This window comes from Musa acuminata, chromosome BXJ2-3, assembly GCF_036884655.1.
Source record: "Musa acuminata AAA Group cultivar baxijiao chromosome BXJ2-3, Cavendish_Baxijiao_AAA, whole genome shotgun sequence".
Classification (NCBI taxonomy): Eukaryota; Viridiplantae; Streptophyta; class Magnoliopsida; order Zingiberales; family Musaceae; genus Musa; species Musa acuminata.
In genome coordinates, this window is record NC_088340.1 from 39485786 (window position 1) to 39508005 (window position 22220).

The 22220-nt window shown below is 39.4% G+C and overlaps 2 protein-coding genes across 3 annotated transcripts; one reads left to right on the forward strand and one right to left on the reverse strand.

Annotated features, from left to right (window-relative positions):
* The first annotated feature begins 756 nt into the window (after positions 1–756).
* On the forward strand, positions 757–4249 carry LOC103978917 (probable boron transporter 2). Its single transcript, XM_009394874.3, has 12 exons — positions 757–1166; positions 1243–1325; positions 1414–1606; positions 1694–1832; positions 1920–2085; positions 2158–2324; positions 2402–2575; positions 2658–2753; positions 2818–2955; positions 3032–3351; positions 3425–3692; positions 3773–4249. The coding sequence occupies exons 1-12, from the start codon at positions 1063–1065 to the stop codon at positions 4082–4084; spliced, it is 2160 nt and encodes a 719-aa protein (XP_009393149.2). The 5' UTR covers positions 757–1062; the 3' UTR covers positions 4085–4249.
* Positions 4250–5654: 1405 nt separating this feature from the next.
* On the reverse strand, positions 5655–20684 carry LOC103978915 (uncharacterized). 2 transcript variants are annotated; one of them, XM_065100763.1, is made up of 21 exons: positions 20460–20684; positions 20094–20263; positions 18134–18304; positions 17140–17250; positions 16966–17055; positions 15242–15432; positions 15113–15173; positions 14767–14868; positions 14381–14458; positions 13534–13596; positions 13372–13455; positions 12191–12351; positions 11986–12025; positions 11754–11897; positions 11178–11297; positions 10888–11106; positions 9647–9820; positions 8873–9554; positions 8566–8762; positions 8223–8349; positions 5655–6027 (listed from the first exon to the last, which is right to left on the reverse strand). In XM_065100763.1, exons 1-21 carry the CDS (start codon positions 20602–20604, stop codon positions 5873–5875), a joined length of 3285 nt encoding a protein of 1094 aa, XP_064956835.1. In that variant the 5' UTR covers positions 20605–20684; the 3' UTR covers positions 5655–5872. The 2 variants fall into 2 exon arrangements, with proteins under 2 accessions (XP_064956835.1, XP_009393148.2); XM_009394873.3 differs by having other exon boundaries at positions 14767–14841; positions 20460–20683.
* Positions 20685–22220: the final 1536 nt, after the last annotated feature.

Below are 22220 nucleotides of genomic sequence, written 5' to 3' on the forward strand. Positions count from 1 at the left end.
GATGAACCTACTGAAAGCCAGGCATCAAAGCAGTTGCATATGAATGAGCAAATGGTTACCTCATATACCAAAAGCTCATAGGAATCCATCAGCAAAGCAGACTATCATCTACCAAAATCAATAGGGAGAAGCACAATAAAAAGCGCATTATGCATCAAAGAGATGCTTTTGAAGCACACAGTAAGTACACAATGAATTATTGATCAGTTGGTGAGAGATCTGCAGGTAATGGCAACACAACACAGCATCATGACTCAATCGAATGCTCAGATTGTATTGGATGTTTCTTCTCCAGAGAAAACAGTGAGTAAAAGTAGTTCCCAGTAACAGTCATTTCATTGACAACATTGATTCCATAAATTTTGCTTCTTTCTCAGTGGAATGATTACATTAGAATCTGCTTCGTTCTTCCTCCAGCCAGATTGTCATGGACTGTCAAACCAGTAAAAGAACCCAAAGAAGAGAAGGAAGACCCTCCTCTTCCCTAACCACTCTTTTCAGAGTCACAGAGAGAGAGAGAGAGAGAGAGAGAGAGAGAGAGAGAGAGAGAGAGAGAGAGAGAGAGACCACTCCTCTTCTAACATTTAATTTGTCTGGTATATACTTTATGGCACAGTAAATTGAGAGTCATTATTCTTTGAAGCTTTTAGGCAGTGATAGTGATGTCTTCGCACTGATTACCTTGACCATATTGCTCACCATCATGTACATGTTTCCTTTTCAAAGCTTTAACACCTATATAACCTGGACTTTTATCAAGCATTCCCAGTGTCCCTCTGCATCCACTGATGGCAGTGAACTGATGCAAGAAAAGCCTCAAAGCTTCTCTTGGACCCTTCTCAGCTTTTGTTGATACTGGAGATTCATAGTCCTTGATTCATTTGTTGCATGTGTCTTCTCCAAACTCCATGAGATCATTGATATCAATGTCCTTGAGCTGCATTCTTCCTTGAGCAAGCAGATCACTCAGCATCAATTTAAGCTTCCATGCCTTGTTTGTTTTTCCATCCATTCGATATAAAGTTGTTTTAGAGAGCATATTTGGCCAAATCCAACACAAGCATGGAGGAGACCTTCGAACCTTTTCACGGAATCAAGAATGACCTTCGAGGGAGATTGATGTGCTACAAGCAGGACTGGAGTAGTGGCTTCAACGCAGGCATCAGGTAGTGGTCATTCCTTTAGGAATTCTCAAGCAAATCTACACATGATAGTATCAGTCAACAAAGCTATTTGTTTCAGGATCTTGGCTCCCACTACATACATATTCTTTGCATCAGCAATCCCAGTCATATCATTTGGAGAACAGTTGGAGAGGAACACAGGTGAGCTGAACTATAATCTCAAGAGCCGACATGTTGTGTGCTGCAATCTGATTCATGTGACATATTTGTGCCTGCATGGTTTCGGCAGATGGTGTTCTAACAGCAGTTCAAACTCTGGCATCGACTGCACTCTGTGGCATCATACACTCCATCATAGGAGGACAGCCTCTGCTGATTCTTGGAGTCGCAGAGCCCACCGTGCTCATGTACACCTTCATGTTCAACTTCGTCAAAGATCGTGCCGATCTCGGTCGAAACATGTTCCTGGCATGGACGGGATGGTGAGCTAATGAACAAGTAATCTTGTGTATGTAGGCTGAAACATCGAATGATGCAACGTAATCTTTTGTGTTGTCTGAATCACGCAGGGTATGTGTTTGGACTGCGTTCTTGCTCTTCCTGTTAGCCATTTTAGGTGCTTGTTCTATCATCAATAGATTTACTCGTTTAGCTGGGGAGCTTTTTGGCCTCCTGATCGCAATGCTGTTCATGCAGCAGGCCATCAAGGTAGGAACAGAACAGATTTTTCTGCTTTGGTTCGACACAAATCTGCATCTGCTCACGACTAGATCATGGTGTTGATGACACATGCAGGGGCTTGTTGATGAGTTCCGGATACCGAAAAGAGAGGACCCAAGAGATGTAGCGTTGATGTCGTCTTGGAGGTTTGCCAATGGCATGTTTGCTCTGGTTCTGTCGTTTGGGCTTCTGCTCACCGCGCTGCGAAGCAGGAAGGCACGATCATGGCGCTACGGCACCGGTACGCATCTTCTTCGATCTCCTTCTTCTCACCGCAATGGCCTGCGAGAATCAAACATTGTGATCTCTGCAGGATGGCTGCGAGGTTTCATCGCGGATTACGGCGTGCCGCTCATGGTGCTCGTGTGGACCGGAGTTTCGTATATGCCGGCAGGTGGTGTTCCGAAAGGGATTCCGAGACGCCTCCTCAGCCCAAATCCATGGTCACCTGGTGCCTATCAGAACTGGACTGTGATCAAGGTATGCATGACTCCATTGCTGGTCGTGTTGGATCTTCTCATGGTGTATTGGTCGTGTCATCTTCTCGCAACTCACAGGACATGTTGAACGTGCCCTTCCTCTACATCCTTGGAGCTTTCATACCGGCCACCATGATTGCAGTTCTGTATTACTTCGATCACAGCGTGGCATCTCAGCTTGCTCAGCAGCAGGAGTTCAATCTAAGAAAGCCACCATCGTTCCACTATGACCTGCTTCTTCTGGGTTTTTTGGTACTCTCTCTTTCTCCCTGCAACACCTACTGCATCTACCGAACATTATTAGCTCTTGGGTTAACTTGGGGTTGCATGGCAGACGTTGCTATGTGGTCTGATCGGTATTCCGCCTTCCAATGGTGTCATCCCACAATCTCCCATGCACACCAAGAGTCTGGCCACTCTCAAGCATCAAGTAAGCCACTGCCTCTGTTCGTCTCATGCTTTGCTGAGTTCCTAACAAAGAGAACTCCTCGCAGCTGCTTCGTAATCGGCTGGTAGCCACTGCACGCCAGAGTATGAGTCAGAACTCAAGCTTAAGTCAGCTCTATGGAAGCATGCAGGACGCGTATCGGCAAATGCAGACGCCATTGATCTACCAAGGACAGTCAGCTCGAGTACGAGAAGTTACAGTCGTCGTTGTTGTCTTCTGGTTCTGAATCGCTTGTAGGTTGTGATGAACGTACCGTGCAGGGATTGAAGGAGCTAAAGGACTCTACGGTTCAGCTGGCTTCGAGCATGGGGAGCATGGACACACCTGTCGATGATTCGGTGTTCGATATCGACAAGGAAATCGATGACCTTCTTCCGGTTGAGGTCAAAGAGCAGCGTCTAAGTAACCTGTTACAGGCCATGATGGTAGCAGGGTGTGTTGCGGCCATGCCGCTCCTCAAGAAGATCCCAACGTCTGTTCTGTGGGGATACTTCGCGTTCATGGCCATCGAAAGCCTGCCTGGAAACCAGTTCTGGGAGAGGATTCTGCTGCTCTTCACTGCACCAAGCAGAAGATACAAGTAAGCTCACTAGTTTGTAAGAGCTCTATTGCCGATTGTATTGCCTGCTCAACCATGGAGTTCGATCTCACAGAGTGCTCGAGGACTACCACGCGACCTTCGTGGAAAGCGTACCTTTCAAGGCGATCACTGCCTTCACAATCTTCCAGACCGCGTACTTGCTCGTATGCTTCGGGATAACGTGGATTCCCATCGCAGGGGTTCTCTTTCCCCTCATGATCATGCTTCTGGTGCCGGTGCGGCAGTACATTCTCCCCAAGCTTTTCAAAGGTGCCCACCTTACCGATCTGGATGCAGCAGAGTACGAAGAATCACCAGCCATAACCTTCAACTTGCCCACGGTTTGTCTCTCGGGTCACGTCCGATCCAACAAACTGTTCTTCTGCAGCATTTGCTGATGGCATTGGCTTGCTTGTGGCAGGAAGTCGACATGGGAAGAGGATACTCCTTCTCAGAGACCAGAGAGGTCCTGGATGAGATCGTGACGAGGAGCCGAGGCGAGATCAAACACATGAACAGTCCTAAAGTGACGAGCTCGGGAGGTACACCAGCGACAGACGTCAGGGGCCTCAGTAGTCCACGGTTGTCGGAGAAAGCTTACAGCCCTCGGGTGGGCGAACTGAGGCCGGAGCGCAGTCCTCGGGTTGGTGGCAGAAGGGCATTCAGTCCAAGGATGGGAGAGATCAAACCTTCCAAGCTAGGAGAAGGTGCTCTGAATTCTCCAATGAAGTAGAAGAAGAGATGGAATGTAGTTTTCTTTTGGGTGGATTGCTATATCTTGCCATCATATATGTGAAATATTGTATCTGCAACTTCTCTCCCTCTCCATATAGAGGAGATTATGTAGTGTTTCCGCAAACTATAAACGAGTCTTTAGATTTCTCCAAATTCTATCAAATCGACTGCCCTGCTTCTCTGCACAGCCTGTTTGATTCGATGTCACAATGAAACCTTGTGAATCCATTTCAAAAGAAGGACGAACGAAAGAGAGAGAAAGAAAAGCCAAAAGGAAATAGAAAATGATACCACATGTTTATGGTATTTCCATGATTCATTTCTTAAAGCAACCAATACTCTCATCGTGCCATGGCCAGTTCTTGGAAATCTCTGCACAGCATACAAAGCAGAGAGATGCGAAAACATCTGTCATGTCTCTGTTATTGAAACAGTAGAATTAGAGTTTGTGTCATTTCCTCATGATTTCAGCTTTTGACGACAGGCGAACTTTGAGGATTCTGAGTTCTGAGTTCACGAGAATGTCCATGCTCGGCCGAAGAAGCTGGTTTTGGACAGCGTGGATCGGGAGGACACGAGCTGAGGAGAAAGTAGTGGCTGTGGTTCTCTGGAAACATGAAGAGAGAGAGAGAGAGAGAGAGAGAGAGAGCGCGAGAGAAACTTCTGGTTCTCATAATTGGGTTGCTTTCTCCAAGTCAGTGCATTGGGTTCGGCGGGGCTTGTCGTCTCGAGCTTGTCTGTGTCGGGGAGGGACGTAGTTTTCAACTCGTTGACGCCAAGATGGTGCGGCAGCCTGTAGCCCATGGGAGGTTTCGATCCCTGACGTCGCTGCATTTACCATGTTGCTTGTTTTTAGATTCATGGTGACACAGAGTTCCTGACGTCGCTGCATTTACCATGTTGCTTGTTTTTAGATTCATGGTGACACAGAGTTGGCCCTCTCTCTCTCTCTCTCTCTCTCTCTCTCTCTCTCTCTCTCTATGAGGTTACAGCCTTGTTGTCTAACTAGATGTAAAAGATCGAAGATGAATTCCTTGCAATTGCAGATCATTAGTGGAATTCATGCAAGGCAAGCAAAAGAACACCAAAGCCTACACCACAATTTATATCAAACAGGTTGGTTCCAGGAACTATTTAGGTACAATGTGGTAAATGTTTAGCAGCAGCTTGAGTTATAAGCACAAAGAAATCTAATTGGAACCGTAACAAAAGGCGAGGGATTCATTTAAGTTGGACAAAGAAAGAGTAAGAATGATTACCAGTGTTCTTAGAATCCGGACCCGAAAGCATCAAATCTGATGGAAAACAGATAAAAGAACCAACCGGCAGTACCGCTGTTTATTTCTTAATTGAAAAATATCAGAAACACACAACGGTTTCTTTTGTTAAAAAACATGTTTTGTATCCTTTTTTTACAATAATATAAGATTTGCGAAAAAAAAATTAATGCACCCAATTTCATAAAACAGTTTAAGTGAGAGTACTGGCTGGCATCAAGAACTCTTTTCAATGATGACAGCTTGATTGCAAATTGCATTTCACTCTTCCTCGGCTTGACAAAATCAAAATAAAAAAAAAGGAAAGAACAGAGCTGCACCGATGAGAAACTCAATACACAATGTAAATATATAGAGAACAAGCTGGAGGAAGAAAAAGAAAATTAATCACAATAGAATTTGGCAAATAAAATGACATCCTCAAAAATAAGTAGGGGTCGCACAACATATATAGAGAACAGAACAAACATCTGCATTTGGGTTTCAAGAATATGCCCAAGCTGACTTTGTCAATGTACTTGCAATAGAGGGGTGCATTCTGGAAATGCATCAAGCATCTGTTGGATGAGGCCCGATGACAACACTTGCCCCTTCAATAGAACTTGGTGGTGTCTCCTTATTAAGGATAGAACTTCTTCTCGCACATCAATCTCATCAACCGGGCCTACAGTGCAGAGCCACATATAACCATTTAAGACACATTGCATATTGAAGCGCTACCACCAAATAAAATCCTCATAATATAAAATGCTAGCCTGAAGTGTGTATTGCAAGCTTTAGCAGAGATCAGCAACTTTCATCTCTTGTTCTACTAGGCAACATTTCGAACAGAGGATGAAAGCAAAGGGACTTGCTCAAAATAACATGATCTCTTCACTAGTGATAGATCAGGCAGAGAAAGAACAACTTCGAAAATGGAAGAAACTATAGAGGCTAGAAGCTGTTATCATTCATTTGGTGAAAAGTGTCTCCAACATTTGGGAGTCTGAAAAGAAAGTTCTTCGGAACAGCAACATGTCATCATATGTTTCAAAATCACTCAGTTTTGTGCCTGTTTGAAATGCATCTTGATGGACTTTTATGGCCAAATTTAGAGATGTGGAAGTCCGATCAGAAGAATGAATTGAGAAAAAAAAACATCTGAGGTACCAATTCAAAATTACTATCAAATGGAACTAAAAGTCATTTATTAGAGAAAATGCACTTAGAAACATAATGGTGAAAGATGATTTTCAAGTTTGATTTCTCATTAGTTATATTTCACAAAAAAGGTTTTTCTGACAATCAAACCCATAACAACAATAAAACTGTAAGTTCCAACTATTTAGGTTTGGGTATATGGATCTTTTATCACTATTGAGATATATAAAAAGCTATATATTTAGCTTAGTTCAAAATACTTAAGTCTTTATTTATAGTTTCTATTAAAGGCTTTTTAGGTCTTCCTCCACCTTTTCTCGTATCACTAACATTAACAATTTTATCTCTTCTAAGTTCTAACTACTGCATCCAGAGATTTTCTACGCACATGCTCATACCATCTTAAATCATTTTCTCCCGTAAAACCTAGAGAATCTTAAAAAAAATAATACCACATATATATACAGAGTATTTAGGAAGCTAAGATTAGTTTTATCAACAACCAAAAATTTTTTGCACCTAACATTCAACACAATTACCATTAGTTTGCTTTTAAAGATCAAATATCGGAGGTTATAAGATGGTGCTCAATGCTAATGTAGTCAAAACCTCAAAGGCACTAAGCGGTAAAAAACATTAAGGTACCAAGATGCCTGAGGTGTTAGGCACTTGCCCAAGCGAAACAAGACGCCCGCAAATATTAAAATTCATAAATTTATATAATTAAGGATAAATACGATGACTAAAATAAAAATAATAAATTACATAAATTATATATCTTTATATTTTAAATATCACCACTAAAATATTAAATTACATTCATTTAAAATACCAAAGTACTACATTGTGTTTTCAAAGGGGACCGTCGTCATTCACTGGAGAGGAAGACATCGCCGTCGCGATTAGGTTTCCAAAGGGGGCAGGGGCTCGTGCATGTGGGGTGAGTGGGGCTCAATAGATGTTGGCTCTGGTTGAATGAACCATGCAGGCTAGGTGGTTCAATCAAACCAAAATTAAGTAATAGACCCACACACGCATCAATTGAATCAAGTGTGCACCTAGCCCGCCCAACACCACGACCCAAGCGATCGCTTGGGCCACGCCCAATTGAAGGCACCTGCTTGGACCACTTCCCAAGCACGTAGGCCTCACCTCGCATGGCCTTGGCGCCTAAGCGAGCACTCATGTATGTATTCACCGGATCCTACAAATGTATATATTCCTAAAACCATGTACAATTTGCTTAAAAGAAACTTTCATAAAATAAAAATATATGTTGAAGGCAAGGTTCATAATTTCATGAACCATTACTGCATTGGTCAAGGCTTCGACCAGTACCAAACCGATCCATGCTGATCTACTGACACCTGGTACACCAATATATATCGAGTTTTGAAAAAAAAAATTAAAAAAGATAAAAAGAAACTATCTGGTACAAAACCTATACCACCCTTTGTATGAATGGCCATCCAATCATATACCAGGTGGTACCGACCCTATAACGTGCATTTCGAACTACCAACCAGTTTACCTTGGTCATATGCCAGTAACCTATTGAATCGGTAAATACCACCACTACTAAACCATACCAACCGGTACTGGAAACTCTTAATTCCTAGTATTTTACTATATGAGAGGGTAATTTAAATGAAAAATAAAACATGTAATTTTAAATAACTGAGCACAAGCAAATTGAATATCAATTTAAGTGAAGCTTACCTAGTTCAAGATCTTGGACTCCATCTTCTATGTCTCCTGCAACTACTTCACTTAGTTCATCAGCTGCTTTTGCATATCTATCCAAGAACTCTTCTTGTGTCTCTTCTTGGTCGTCATCCTCAGAATCCTAAACAAAGAACACACATTCCCAACAGTAAGGTTCATTGCATTATCTTTAGCCTCATATAAATGTGATATGTTTGAAAAGTACATCTACAGAAAAAAGGATTTCAAGAGTATGGCTCAGCAACAAATACCAGAAAATGGGAAACTTGCAGAACACTAAAAAAACAAAATCTGAGCTAAGCATTTTAAACTATTAAAGTACTTAGCATTCATTTACCTCATTATCACTAATCTCTTCATCTGAATATTCATCATCTATGACTTCGCTATCACTCTCTTCAGCTTCTTTCTCCTCGACTTCTTTAAGATGCAGGAATGCCTCCATCAAGGACACAAGACAATCTTGCAAAACCTTATTGCCATCCTCCAATGGGAAGGCTACAAGTCGCTCAACAAACTTTTCCAGTGTAATCACTGCATAATGTTCCAGAACAATTAACAGAAATCCTCACTGCAATTGACAAAAAATAAGTACCAGAACAATATGAGGAAAAGAAGAGCTTAAAAGGTATCTGGTGGCTTACCAGCTAACTTGATCTCAGATACTGATGAAATACCAGAATCAAAAGATCTTGATGAGACATGTGCCAACCCGCATGCAACAATCATAAAGCCATTATCCTCGTCTCGGTCTAAGACTTGCTCAACAATTTCAGGACACAATATATAGCATGATGAAATGACCAGCAACAAAGGCTTCCAAAGCCCAGTAGGCTTGTTACGCAAATCCTTAAAATGAGAAAAAGCTGCCTGTGTGAACGAAGTAATAATGGACTGCTTGACACATTGCATCTGAAATGAAAACGAAGGGACATGTAGTAATTCATGAACACATGAACAAGCCCTCCAAGTAGCAGATGGGTATGCCATAATGCCCTTGGTGACAAAAGCAGAGACACCTTCAATAATCGATTGGTCCACACCAGGAGAAACACGAGATGATATCCTTGTCAACAAGAAGTTTGTAGAATCACATCTTCTCTGTAGATTGACAGCTTCTTGAATGCAATCAAAAACTGCCAAGTCCTCCATCTCTTCCCAACCATGCCAGTCTGATATAAGGTCAGACCATAAGGCTAACAACTCTGGTATTTTCAATTCTTCAATTTCATTCTTTTTAGTAGCAGACTTCAAGATCAATCCAAGCAATGTGGAGGCATCATCTAAACATGATAGAGGTGGTGATGTACTTCTATCTGCTGAATCCTTATCAACATAATAAATACAAGAGAACAGTGAATGATGTTGACATATCGCTTCCAGAATAACATAGGTAAGTGAAGAATACAGAGACTTACAATTGACTGCAGAGACACTGCCCAAGCCTGATACAACAAAGTTGCAAATGTCCTTGCAATTACTGCCTGGGCAGACTCCCACTTCCTGTCATCATGTTCCAGGGCTTCACCTGCACTAGAAGCCTCCCAGGTCTTTGTAATGGCTGCTAATGCAGCAAAACCTCGCTCAACCACCTTAAGCAAAACATTAACTTTATTTTTTTGTTAATAATACACAGAATAAAACAAGCAACAAAGATAAGTTACATTTCATGTGAGAACAAACAACAGATGAAAGGCAGATAAATTTCCATATTTACTGGCTGTAATGGTTTCACAAGCACTGTTGCATGTACAAACAAGAAATAGATGCATGTACCTGAGTGTCCAATTTAGCAAGTATAGCAAGAACATGACACAGAAATGCAAAGAAGAAATAAACCTTGTCATGAATTCTCTATCATACTTGTGTCTCAATTTAGCAAAGAATTACAGTATTGCAAATAAGAGTACAAAAAGATATTATTCAACAATATGGAGAGATCCTTTAAGTAAAAGTTTTTGGTATCCCGGATAAATTATTCAACAATATGGAAAGATCGATAAAGATATTATTCATAGAATAAAAACAGGATAGTTAAAATGATAGTAGACATCAAAAGTCTTATGTGATCATCGGATATCTTTGAGATTTAAAAAAAAAATAATGAGACAGTTGTTAGACCAATAATGTTTAAAGAATCTGAGTGTTGGACAATTAAGAAACAACATATACAAAAAAAATTTATTGCTAAAATAAAAATATTGAGATGGGTGTGTGGAGTTACTAAAAAAGATAGAAGAAATTTTTTTTTTATTCATGCACAATTACATATCGTTTCAACAGAATATATGATAAAAGAGAATCATTTAAGATAGTACAGGAATATGCTTAGGAGAACTACAGATTCACTAATCAGAAGAAGTGAAATAATTAATGTTAGTAGTACGAAAAGAGATAGAGGAAGACCTAAAAAAAAATTTCATAGAAACTATAAATAAAAATTTAAATACTCTAAACTTAACTAAACATATGATTTTTTACATATTTTAATGACAATAAAAAATCCATGTAGCCGATCCAAAATAATTGAGATTTACGACTTTATTGTTGTTGTTGTTGATATAAATGAAGCAAACTTGAACAGCATAGTATTATACTAAACTATAGACATTATGGATATCACAAACCTAAATAGGGCAAGATTTAATCAACAAACTACCTGTGGCCAAGGGTCCGGAATTGGAGGTATGTGATTGACAATTGCACCAACCACACTAGAGATGAGCATTGGAATATGAGCAGAAATTATGTTTTGTCCAGCCTCAACTGCAGTGCCTAGAAGATGAAACAGAAAAGATGACTCATTTTTTTCTCCATTAGCAATCTGGTTAACCACAACTTCCAGGACGGACAGCCAGTCAGGAGGAACATACTCATTCTGCAAAAAAAACAAACATAAAGAAAATTCCACATTTGTCAAATAGACAAAGATCAATAAATGGTTCTTACCTCAAGAAGCCTTATGATGGCCCCAGCAGCAGAAGCACGGACAGGATAGCAATTAATACCATTTATATCTGGCATAGTCAATGCCTTGATCAATGAATCATAAACATCTGAACTCATGGCCTACATTAAGATTGAGCCGATGTTAGAAACTGCACATCCCTCCCAGAAAAAGCATTAAGTTATTCACTGATATAATACTGATCTATTGTAGTTAGCAATGTCCTTTAACATCCTGTCTATCATGAACTCACAAAATAGTGGTTTAGTAAAAAACTAGACAAATTTTTTTGATAAAGGGCAACTGCACTGTTTAAATTAATTTACTTAGTGATAACACAACTAGAATCCAAGTTTCTCAAAACTAAGCTTAAAGTTTTACAACACTCTACGCTTCTCTTTTACTTGTATTAATATCAGAAGGCTAAATATTTGATTCTTATTTTGAAAAACATTCCAGTATGACCAAGATATCCAAAGTGTAAAATGTGGTTTTTTATGAGACGACCATTTCTGTTTAGCACATCAGAAAAGCTATTAATGATTTTAAAGCTTGAAGAACTGTTATAGTATGCGCACCTGAGGAAGGCAGGAAGCAAGCTCCCCAATTATCCAATTTGCTGTGGCAACCAAGTATGGAACAAATGGACATGATGAATACAATGGAAGCACACGGTTTCTAACTAAAGTAGTTGTATACTCAGAATTTCTCTCCCTCAGGAACTGTAAAAGAAACAAAATCATCCTCCAATTTCACTCTACCAAGATTTTTTTAAAACTAACAGGATAAAGAAAACAGAACACATCTCACATCTGGAAGACCGCCATAAGCCATCAAAACACCATAGTAACTGCCAATATAATGAACAATTTTAACAGGAGCAGTACTACTAAAAGCACAGAATAAATCAAGTCTGGGGATGTGTTAAGAGCAATGTGGAGAGAATCTGTTGATGCATGGAGTTTAATGCAGTAGGTATTTGGTACTACAATGCCAGCCTGTCATATATACTCACTTGTGCACAATCTTTGATGAGGCCTTATCCCCATGATAGGGCATAGGAAACTTGGACAGGAATGGTATAACCAAGAGTTCCCCGATAGAGGATTCCTTTTGTTTTCCTTTGCTCTTGTCTGCTTTTTTACGTTTAGTAGTGGCAGTGGCAATACGTGGACCCTGCAAACACAATACTTGACAATTAAAAGGGATAGAAAGAAAACCAAGGGCATTAGTTAGAGAGAGAGACAGACAGACAGAATCAACTTGCTACTTGCTAGTATGATGTGTTTCACCTGAAGATAAATTGTACCTTCAAGTTGAGACAATAAGTTGACCAGATAGACATACTCAAAACTGACAAGGAAACATCTTCACTAAAAGCTAAAACCACTTCAACCATATCATTGTTAAGGCTGCCTGCCAAAGTCTACACAAAACTCATGTCCCCTAATATGTAACAGTATTAAGCAATACCTGATGCAATAAAATGTAAGCCTTAACTGTCTCAGCAAATAAAACTTTACAACCCGTTTATTAATTTATTCTAATATAAGTCCGAGTTTTCTAAAGTGCATTACAATTGAATTATGATTTCTACTCCAAAATGAAATCAATGTCCATTGAGGGTGTGGTACCAGGTCATTCCTTTGCGACCAGGGAAATCAGTTACGAAAATAATCTACCTAGAGTTAAGGTTGTATACGTTGGCCTCCCTAGACCCCAATTGGTGGGAGCCTCATGGATATGCCTCATTTTAATGAAAAAAGTGTCCATTGGATTGTTGGACTCTTCCTGATATTTACAGACTGTCTAGTCATTGCATACCAACTCAAATAGTCTCTACAAGGTCAAATAACCTTTTAGCTTCATGTTCTGGCTCATCATGATATCTCAGCATCCTTTTAAAAGAATGCTGAGAATTGGATTTCACAAACTGATGTATGTTATTCAGTGGAAAAGAAAACCAATTTTACTGCATTAACCACCGCTGACGGTAGAAGAAATTGATTAAAACTACATACATGACCCTTCCCAAGCCCCACGCCAGCAGGAGCCTCGTGCATTTGTCACCCTCTTTTATATTGGTCAATTTCAACGACCTTAATAGGTTCAACATATTATTCAGGGAACAATATGAAGGCAAATTAGTAGTACTCAAAAGAATGTATAGGAAACAAATATGTCAAGAGTCATAACCTTCGACATTGCAATAACACTAAGTAAATTAATTGCACTTTTCCTTGCAGTAAATAAGTCTTCAGCCCATCCGGAAATTTCATCCTGTGATACAAAAATTAATATGGTTTCATAAAGAATAAACCACAACGTATTGTCAACAATCTGTAACATTAATCATACAATATCAGAAGGGAGATTCTTCCGTATGTACTCCTCAGCATCCTCATCCCACTCTAAGATATCCTTCACAAAGAAAGCCTGATTAGAACAATTGAATGCTCAAAGCAGTTGGTGCTCTCTTGCATATTCATGTAAATCAGAAGGATATATCAAAGATATTAATTATCAAATGTTCATCAGGAAAATTTTGTGTTCAAGTCGCTTTTGATACATACAATAAGACAACAAAGGGGAAAAAAATAAAGTTGTAATCCTTAGTTCCTTACTAGTGAAAACTAGATAAAATATCATCTAGCACGCACTTGAACTTTTCACATGTCCACCAAGACTGGAAGTGACTTTTTACATGGTTGCCTCGGCTGGCAATTTTCCATCTGTATTAAAGTATTGCATTTACAGAGACTACATGGGCCAGTATGGCAAGTTGATAATGTAACTCAGTCAACAACTTTCTAGGTGTACTCAAGAAAAATTAATCAAGTAAACAAGGCTAAAACCAAAAGACTCAAAAGGATGACACATTTTTTTATATGCAAAACTTCAAAACTCCCTAAATCATTTGTAATATGTGCCTGAGACCTGTAGTGAACATGTAAATAACTCTGATCACAATTATGAGTTTAGGCTTGACAATATGTCGGACCACCATAACCAACAGTCAGTCAACTTGATAAACAAAGTTTAAAATAGTTACAAACATAAAAATATGCATCCTCAATATGACATACAAAAGCCTGCTCACATGCAAACCCAACTAAATTTCATAGTTAACAGTATGAAGGAAACAATGTAGAGCATGTATTATCACAGTATACACAATGCCATATCATTGGTGATAATGAACTACCTTTTGATTCAAAACCAGCGCTGGGAAGATTGCATTATCAAGCAGTGAAGAAAAATGGGGTGAAACAACTCTCCATCCCTGTAAAAAAGTTTCCAAAAACAAATAAAAACTTTGAAAAGGTGTATAAGGTTTATGTAACATATGAACAGTGTTTTGTACCACCCTTTCTACAGGTTCCTATAGTAAGCCACCATATCTTGTTAAAACAAAAAGGACTAGTACATTTTAAAATATGGTTTCAATACTTTACAGTAAGCATTACTAAACCGCGGCACAATAAATTCTCATCTATGATTTCACCACTTAACAAACAAAAACAGTTGACCACACTTAGCCCACCCTCTTGTAAAAGTTCAAATCAGAAGAAGGAAATATTAAGAACTTACAGGGCCTGATTCTAATATATATGAGATGACATCAAATGCCAAGGAGATAATCCGCTCTGAGATACAATCCAAATTCTGCATGACCTTCACTGTTTTAGAACTCTATGAGAAGAAAAGATGCACAAACTAATTAAACAAAAAAATTATTTCCATAATATGATGGTACATTAGCAACAATAAACTAAACCCCTAAACCGAAAATTCTGCAGGCTTATTTTATGTAGGGAACTTTCATGCATGCAGTGCTCATTTCTAGAGGATAAAGCAATAGATTTGTGAAATAGTTAACAAATCAGAGAGTGCAATGAATTAACAAAGAATGAACAAGTTTATGAAAACAACTTACACATATGTTACCACTCTGCTTAGCTATTTTGAATGCACAATCTACTACACTAGGTATCAGCCTGAGAAAGAAATCAAGGTCAATAATATGTTGTTGCATAAACAAAATTATGAGTAAATGAGAGGTTACCTGTCAACGTGTTTCCGATGACGTGTCACCAAAGCAGAAAAAATTATCAAACCTCTCTTTGCAATCTTCAGTCTTAGCAGAGATCCATCATCAGAAGCACCATCTAAACTCAATGAATCCAGTATCCGAAACAAGTCATGACAAAAAGAAGGTAAAATGGGGCCCAATGCAGATGGCATATATGACCTTACCTGTTAAAACCAAATATTTTAAATTTTTGAGTAGCATAAAGATCATAACAATATAATAGTAAAGTTGAATACAAAATTCTGTTAAATTACAAAAACTTGTTGAGATATGAGGAAAACAAGACCAAGGTCTTTATACAGATCCATCAGAAAGAAATTGACCTGGAATTGAATTTATCATCCATCATGCTACTGCATGAAATTATATAGTCTTTAACATCTATGATGTCCAATTTGGGAAAAAACTAAAACAGATAAGGAGTTTGTTAATTGCATGTTTGACCCTAAATAAGCTGCATAGTATGCTAATTTACATAGAGAAGTATCAAACAGCTCTGGCCACCTTCTTCAAGTCATATTTACATGCTGAAATATCATAGAACAATGGTATCAAGCAGCTTTCTCTGCCTTATTCAATCATTCTTATGTTTTCCAATATCAAAGACTAGTGCTTCTCAAGATGTTATCTGATCTGGTACATATACAATTATTATTTATTTGATATCATCAGCAGATCATCAGCAGCAGGTGCCATATTAAATCAGCAGGATCAAGATGTTAAAAGAATCACATAGTTAATAACATCGGACCAGATAATGAAGGTATGGCTAAAACAGATCATCATGATTTCAACATGTTACTCAATTATTCAAGAAGGAATTATTTAAAAAAGATTAATTGATTATCGAGGGCATATGCATCTGATATTTTGTAGACTGCCAATATGGCCCTTCAACTAAAAAAAAGAAATCTATAGGATGACCATATGATCAATCATAACTCATGTATCAGAATATACGATGGTGAATCACATCCAGATATGTAGATATCATAAAACTACAATATTGAAAAGATAAATTCCATGACAATAAAATTTTCAATAAACTATGATTATAGCCTAAAAAAATTAGACTAATCTCCACTTTTAAAAAAAAAAGATGATTCCAGAACATAGGTGGACTGCAAATATATAGAACACCTTACAGTTCTTCAATAAAAAAAACCTATGTCAAGTTCAAGCTAACAAATTAAACAAAAATATAGGAAGGCAAAAGAAAGCCTAGGTCACAAAGAAGGTTTCATGGCCCCTCCCAGAACTGCTGAATAAACTAGAGATGCAGCCACCCTTGCCAGTCCTAGCTGTCTCCAGGCTGATAGGTGGACGTGTAGCAGCATCCAGACGGAAACAGTAAGATATGACATGTGGCCATCTGAGTCATTGAACCTTGACATTGTCCTTCAACAAAAATGTGAAGGAGTAACGTAGGTACCCCCAGAAGTTGCGACTAAAGAGTTGGGTACATGATTGCTCTAAATAAACTTGATTTACGATAACTATGGTGTAACAAATCTAACAATCAATAAGCCCTACTAGTTATAAGATAGATACACAATACATAAGTTGCAAAATCATGCTCAATATCTAATATCAGCTGTTATCCAGGAAAACAAATGTCAGCATGTTACGATTATGAACCTTGTACTATCATAAAAAAATGTAGGCCAAAGTAGATCAGCATGTTAATAAAAACTTACACTAAAATACATGCATTTGCATATAATAAGAATGATTTCCTCAAGCTTGCTTTGTACTTGATCTTGAAATGGATCTTGAAATGATAACGTCTGTAATAAAAACAGGATGCATATCAGCATCAACAGAGCTAAGTGAATAAGTAGAAAATTGCTGATAAATAATAACAGTACAACCTTATTAACAAAGTCATGAAATGTTGCTTGTAAAGGCACAAGTATTTCCTGTGATATTATCTCCAACTGCACTGGTACAGATTCATTTCGAACTTTTGGATTCAAAAAGTACTGTGACAAAAACAAGTAATCAATCAGAGTCATCAGGAACATAACTTAGGAAGAAGAGAATTGCTAGATCTTTTAACTCAATTGTCAGTCATCTTGGACAGTCACTGTCACTAGCTCACCTAATGACACTAAAAGAGACAAATACATCTGATTAACCCACAATACACCAAATAATTAAATAAACAGTAAATCCATCTCACGGAGAAGAACATTACATGGGCACTAATATGGGTCAGTAAGCAAGAAATTGCAGAGGCTATTGGTTACTGAATGCAAATTTATCATGACAATTACTCCATCTAAGTTTTCAAAGATGCAAAAGTTGAACACTTAATGACCGTCTGAATAATGTCATAATTTTGCAGTTACTATCATGTTTCAACTCTATGCTTACAAAGTAGAGAAAAGCGAATTCTTCAAGCTTTGGAGTTAGGAGATCAATGACTGCCTTTTCGACTGAGCATGTGCTATGAACCCATGAACGAAATTGTTCCTTTAATGTCCTTTAATGTGATATCATGCATCCACTTCCCAAAGAATTCAACAGATTCACATGAAAGTAGAACAGTATCCAGAATCTGATTTACAATGGGCTCTTGTGCATAGTCATCAATAGGCTCCCAGAAGCAACTAACTTCAGATTAACAGAGCAAAGAAACTCCATCCAAGAAGCATCTATAACCACTATTAAAGAATTACAACAGATTCACATGAAAGCAACTCAGTGTCCAGACTCTGGTTCATAGCGTGTTCTTTGTGCATCATCATTGTATGCTTCAGCGAGCAACTAAATTGAGATTGACAGAACAAAGGTACTCATCATCTGAAAAGAATCTAGAACTACTATTACATGGAGAACTTCTGTTGAATGTACAGAAGATACCTGGAATGGTCTTAGGATTGTTTGAAGCACTGTAAGTGCATTAAGGGTACTCCATTGAGCATTTTTATCTTGGATGATAAGATTGCTTCTTTGGATTACCGATGTTAGCTCAGGAACAAGTTCAGGCCAAGTATTCTCCTTCACAAAGTTTTTCACCACAATCAGACGAAACTGCATGACACAGAAAATTTATGTACATGAACACGCCAGCACGTATAACATGATTGAAATTAGCTTCAATTCATAATGATGTTGAAATTTACTAATTTAGATAAGGTATGCGAGTGTGAGCCAAATAAAACATGATAAGCAGTATGTAAATTTCAACTTTACAATAAACTGAGGCATGTCACTAGATAACGATGGTAAAGAGACTTCTAATTATTTTGTTATGTGTTACCGGAGAATATTGGATATTCTTTCACCCACTTGTACAAGGCAGCTTGTCAAAATACTAATGGACAAAACAGTTAATCCACAATGAATTGTAATGTCATAACAAAGAGTAGACAAAATCCCAAAAGAGCTGAGAGCATGATAGTGCAACAACTTATCTTAGAGATAATTTACATGAAAACAACAGGGCTGTAAGAAAACAATTCACATATGGAAAGTGCTGCTAAAAAATTGTTATAAGGAAAACAAACATGAAAGGAAGAAAACCCTCAAGTTTGGCTTCTCAAATTTGATGCTCCAGGAGGCAAACGATCAAGAATGGCTGACCTACTGAAAAAAACCTAACACCCCAATGCTACTGATCAGGTGCAATATGTCTTATCCCATCATGCTTTTAAGATATTTCTATAACAAAAAACTCAACCAGGATCAAGAAAGCAAGACAAGACCAACATTAGTTCAACTAACGGTTTCCATATACACAGGATAGCAACTCATAGCATTGATTTCAGGGCCACACTTGCACAATGCAAATTGATTACTAGATTGAGGCACAGCACATCCAACATGAGCCATATTTCTCCGGCACATTCATGCCTCTGTAAAAGCACACACCCATGCCATAATATAGTACATCATATTGGTTGCTTTACATGCCTCAGGATATACATTATCAGTCATTTCGACAAGAGGCAGACAGCGCAATAATTCAGGTTTCACAAAACATGACATATCATTAGTCATTGCACACTGTTCAGGAAACTCGTATTCAACCTAGCTCAAATAATTTAAAAATATTAAAAATTATCAGCAAAAGCTCACCACTGACATTGTTAATAAATTTTGAAGTACATATAAGTGATACATTCATCGTATTTTTTCTGAGCATATCTCCACCAAAAGTAAAACCATAACCAATGTTTTCGGAAAAATGATCTCATCTTTAAAATCCCGGAAGCCACTAACAAGATATTCTAGCCCACCAAATGTGTTCACACTTGAACAATCCTTAACAGAATAGTAGCTTAGCCATTTGGTCAATTAAGGTAACCATTTAAGCACTTGAAATTAAAAGTTAAGCTCATAGCTGAATAGAACATGAGCTGAAGGTAAGACAATGTTCACATCGCTAAGTTAGAATCCTTAACAGAAAATTGTAGCTGCAACTCTTTGTAAAACATTCATTTCTAACATAAAATTAGAAATCCTGACTGAAGGTAATCATTTTACTTCGTCGATTGATAACTGGTTAGTTACGAAAGCTTTAATTGTAGATTCTCAGTTAAGAATCCGACCAGGGAAATTGGCTAATCATTATCAGTCATGAGATTGAAAAGGTGCATCATATGTTCACATCAAGGTCCTACTGCACAAGAAAACCATCGATCAAGATGTCATAGCCCTTGTTTGCATAGTTTCAGATTGTTTGAGATGATTCCCCGACAAATAAGTTAGAATTATTGTTTCATAGAATGAAAACATTGCATAAGCGATGCATATAAGGATCAAAATCAATCAGCCTCAGCATGCAAAAAGTTCAAACAAAGAATAGTTAGCTGCATACAACTTCGACTAGAACTTTTAAAACTGCAGGTTCAGCTTGAAGCAGGGCCTGAGCTAGCTGGTTCCGAAACCTCTGAAGTTCAAGAGACTGTGGATCGTCATCCATACAACTTCGGACAAAGTTCTTCAGGTAAGCAGCCGCTGCTAGTCTTAGCCCCTGGCTGTCACCACCTACAAATAAGGACCACAAAATTCAAGAAAAGAGGCAACAAAGATTGCACATCGACACTTCAAACTTGCTAAAGATCACACATCATTTGGTTATCAAATCCCAAGCAACAGAGTACGGAAAGAACATCCAAGCAGCTAGAACTTGAGGAACAAAAAAAAGAAACAAAAAACGGAGAGCAGCGATTGACGAACCAACCTGTGGCCACTGCGAGGAGGGAGAGGGGGAAATGAGGAAAACGCGAGAGACGATCCAGGCCATCGGTGGCGGACGCTAGCACGGCTTTCTCTGGACTCAAGGTGTCGTTGAGCAGCCGGCAAATCTCGGGAATCAGGGTGTCCATCGCAGGAGCTCCGGAAGAGGCAACCCTAAAACAGGACCCGTGTGGTTCGTCCGTTCGTTCGTTCGTTCCTTCTTTCTTTCTTTCCACCACTAAAAATAAATATAAAAATAAAAATAAAGCAATCGTAATAGAATTGACAATGGCGGGAAAAGGTGGGCCCCGCAACATGAATCTTTACCACCTTTGTCTTTTCAAAAACCCCCCCGGAAAAAGATTCAACGACTTGGCTTTGGTATCGACTTCGCGTTGACATATACATTTGTTTGTTGGTATGATCCAAAATATAATATTTAAATAAATATATAGTTTAATGCATTAATTATATATTTCTTATTATACGATCGAGAAACATGCAAATCTCATGCGAACCAAATATATACACGTAAAATAATCTCAACAAACAGAGAAGACCGGACGATGTGAGAATAACGGAGGAATCCGATCGACTCAGATATGGCGAGACTTCAAGAGTAAGGAACGTATGGGAGAACGCGGGCGACGGACACGTGGCAAATACCGAGTACAAGGAATTGTTGAGGATAAGGAATACTGTAGCATTTCTAAAAAGGCCGTGTTGGAGAATATAAGGAATATTGTATATATAAGAAATACCGAGTAATAGGGCACATTTCGCCCAGGGGACACGTCACAAACGACGCCACAACCGACACCGCACATCACGTCAGAATCCGTACCCTAAGACATTGCTCGACACGACTTGTTTCGGTAATTCCAGGACGGCATCGCCCCACACGCCAAGCCAAAATCCATATCGAGGTCGTGTCGAGTCCATCACATCAGCCCGCGTACGATCGACCCCTTATTGTAGTATAAAGACCTCGGGCCGCCCTTGCACCCGGGGGGTGGGCAAGAGAAAAATAAAACAAAGCTATCACTAACTTGCGCGTCGGAGGGGCCAAAGTCGAGGATCGCCCGACAAAGGGGATTTTTGTAGGTATCCCGCGTCGCACGTGCGTCCTCGCCTCCGAGGTCTCCAATCGACGTCCCCGCGGTGCACCATCGAGCTACCCCGAATTGGAGAACATCGATCAAAGCCCCGTCGCGAGGACCCGGTCGACCTCGACAGTTAGCTCAGCTGACAGGAGGCTCCCGACATCGACCCGTGGACCAGGTCGTACTAACTCAACAGCCACGACATATATGTTCACCAACACTTTTGGCGCTAGAAGGAGGGCCATGTCGCAGGAGCGCCCGACAAAAGCTCTACCTGAGAGAGAACCGCCGACCGGTCCCCCCTCCGTCAGACCCGGAGATCAGTCCCTCCCCGTCCTCAGAGACAAGGGAATCCCGGTCTCGACCCCGGATCGCTACTGACGCTTGTCCTACGACCCGGGGTTGTCGCCCCTGGACTTGCCACAGGACCCTCGACCATGTCGCCCGAGGCGTTCCTCACCTTGACCAAGCAAGTGCAAGTGATGGCAGGAATGATGCAGACACTCGTTCCCCTCATTTCTCAGATTGTTCGGCTAGCAACTCCCCCGACCAATCTGGTACTACAAGCGTCGAGTAAGGAACAAGTCGAAACGGGAGGAGCCTGAGAACACATAAAGGGTCCGGGAGGCCTGCCCGAGCAGGGCATACCCGCACCCTACCAG

What these genes read in the sequence shown, in the direction of transcription:
- LOC103978917 (XM_009394874.3), top strand. Translation starts at nt 1,063, where the DNA reads ATGGAGGAGACCTTCGAACCTTTTCACGGAATCAAGAATGACCTTCGA. An exon ending in ACAGTTGGAGAGGAACACAG is followed by an intron (nt 1,326 to 1,413) that starts GTGAGCTGAACT and finishes TGGTTTCGGCAG; the next exon opens with ATGGTGTTCTAACAGCAGTT. An exon ending in ACCAAGGACAGTCAGCTCGA is followed by an intron (nt 2,956 to 3,031) that starts GTACGAGAAGTT and finishes CGTACCGTGCAG; the next exon opens with GGATTGAAGGAGCTAAAGGA.
- LOC103978915 (XM_065100763.1), bottom strand. Translation starts at nt 20,604, where the DNA reads ATGGACACCCTGATTCCCGAGATTTGCCGGCTGCTCAACGACACCTTG. An exon ending in CAATCCTAAGACCATTCCAG is followed by an intron (nt 17,251 to 18,133) that starts GTATCTTCTGTA and finishes TTTTTGTCACAG; the next exon opens with TACTTTTTGAATCCAAAAGT. An exon ending in CTTATGGCGGTCTTCCAGAT is followed by an intron (nt 11,898 to 11,985) that starts GTGAGATGTGTT and finishes TTTCTTTTACAG; the next exon opens with TTCCTGAGGGAGAGAAATTC.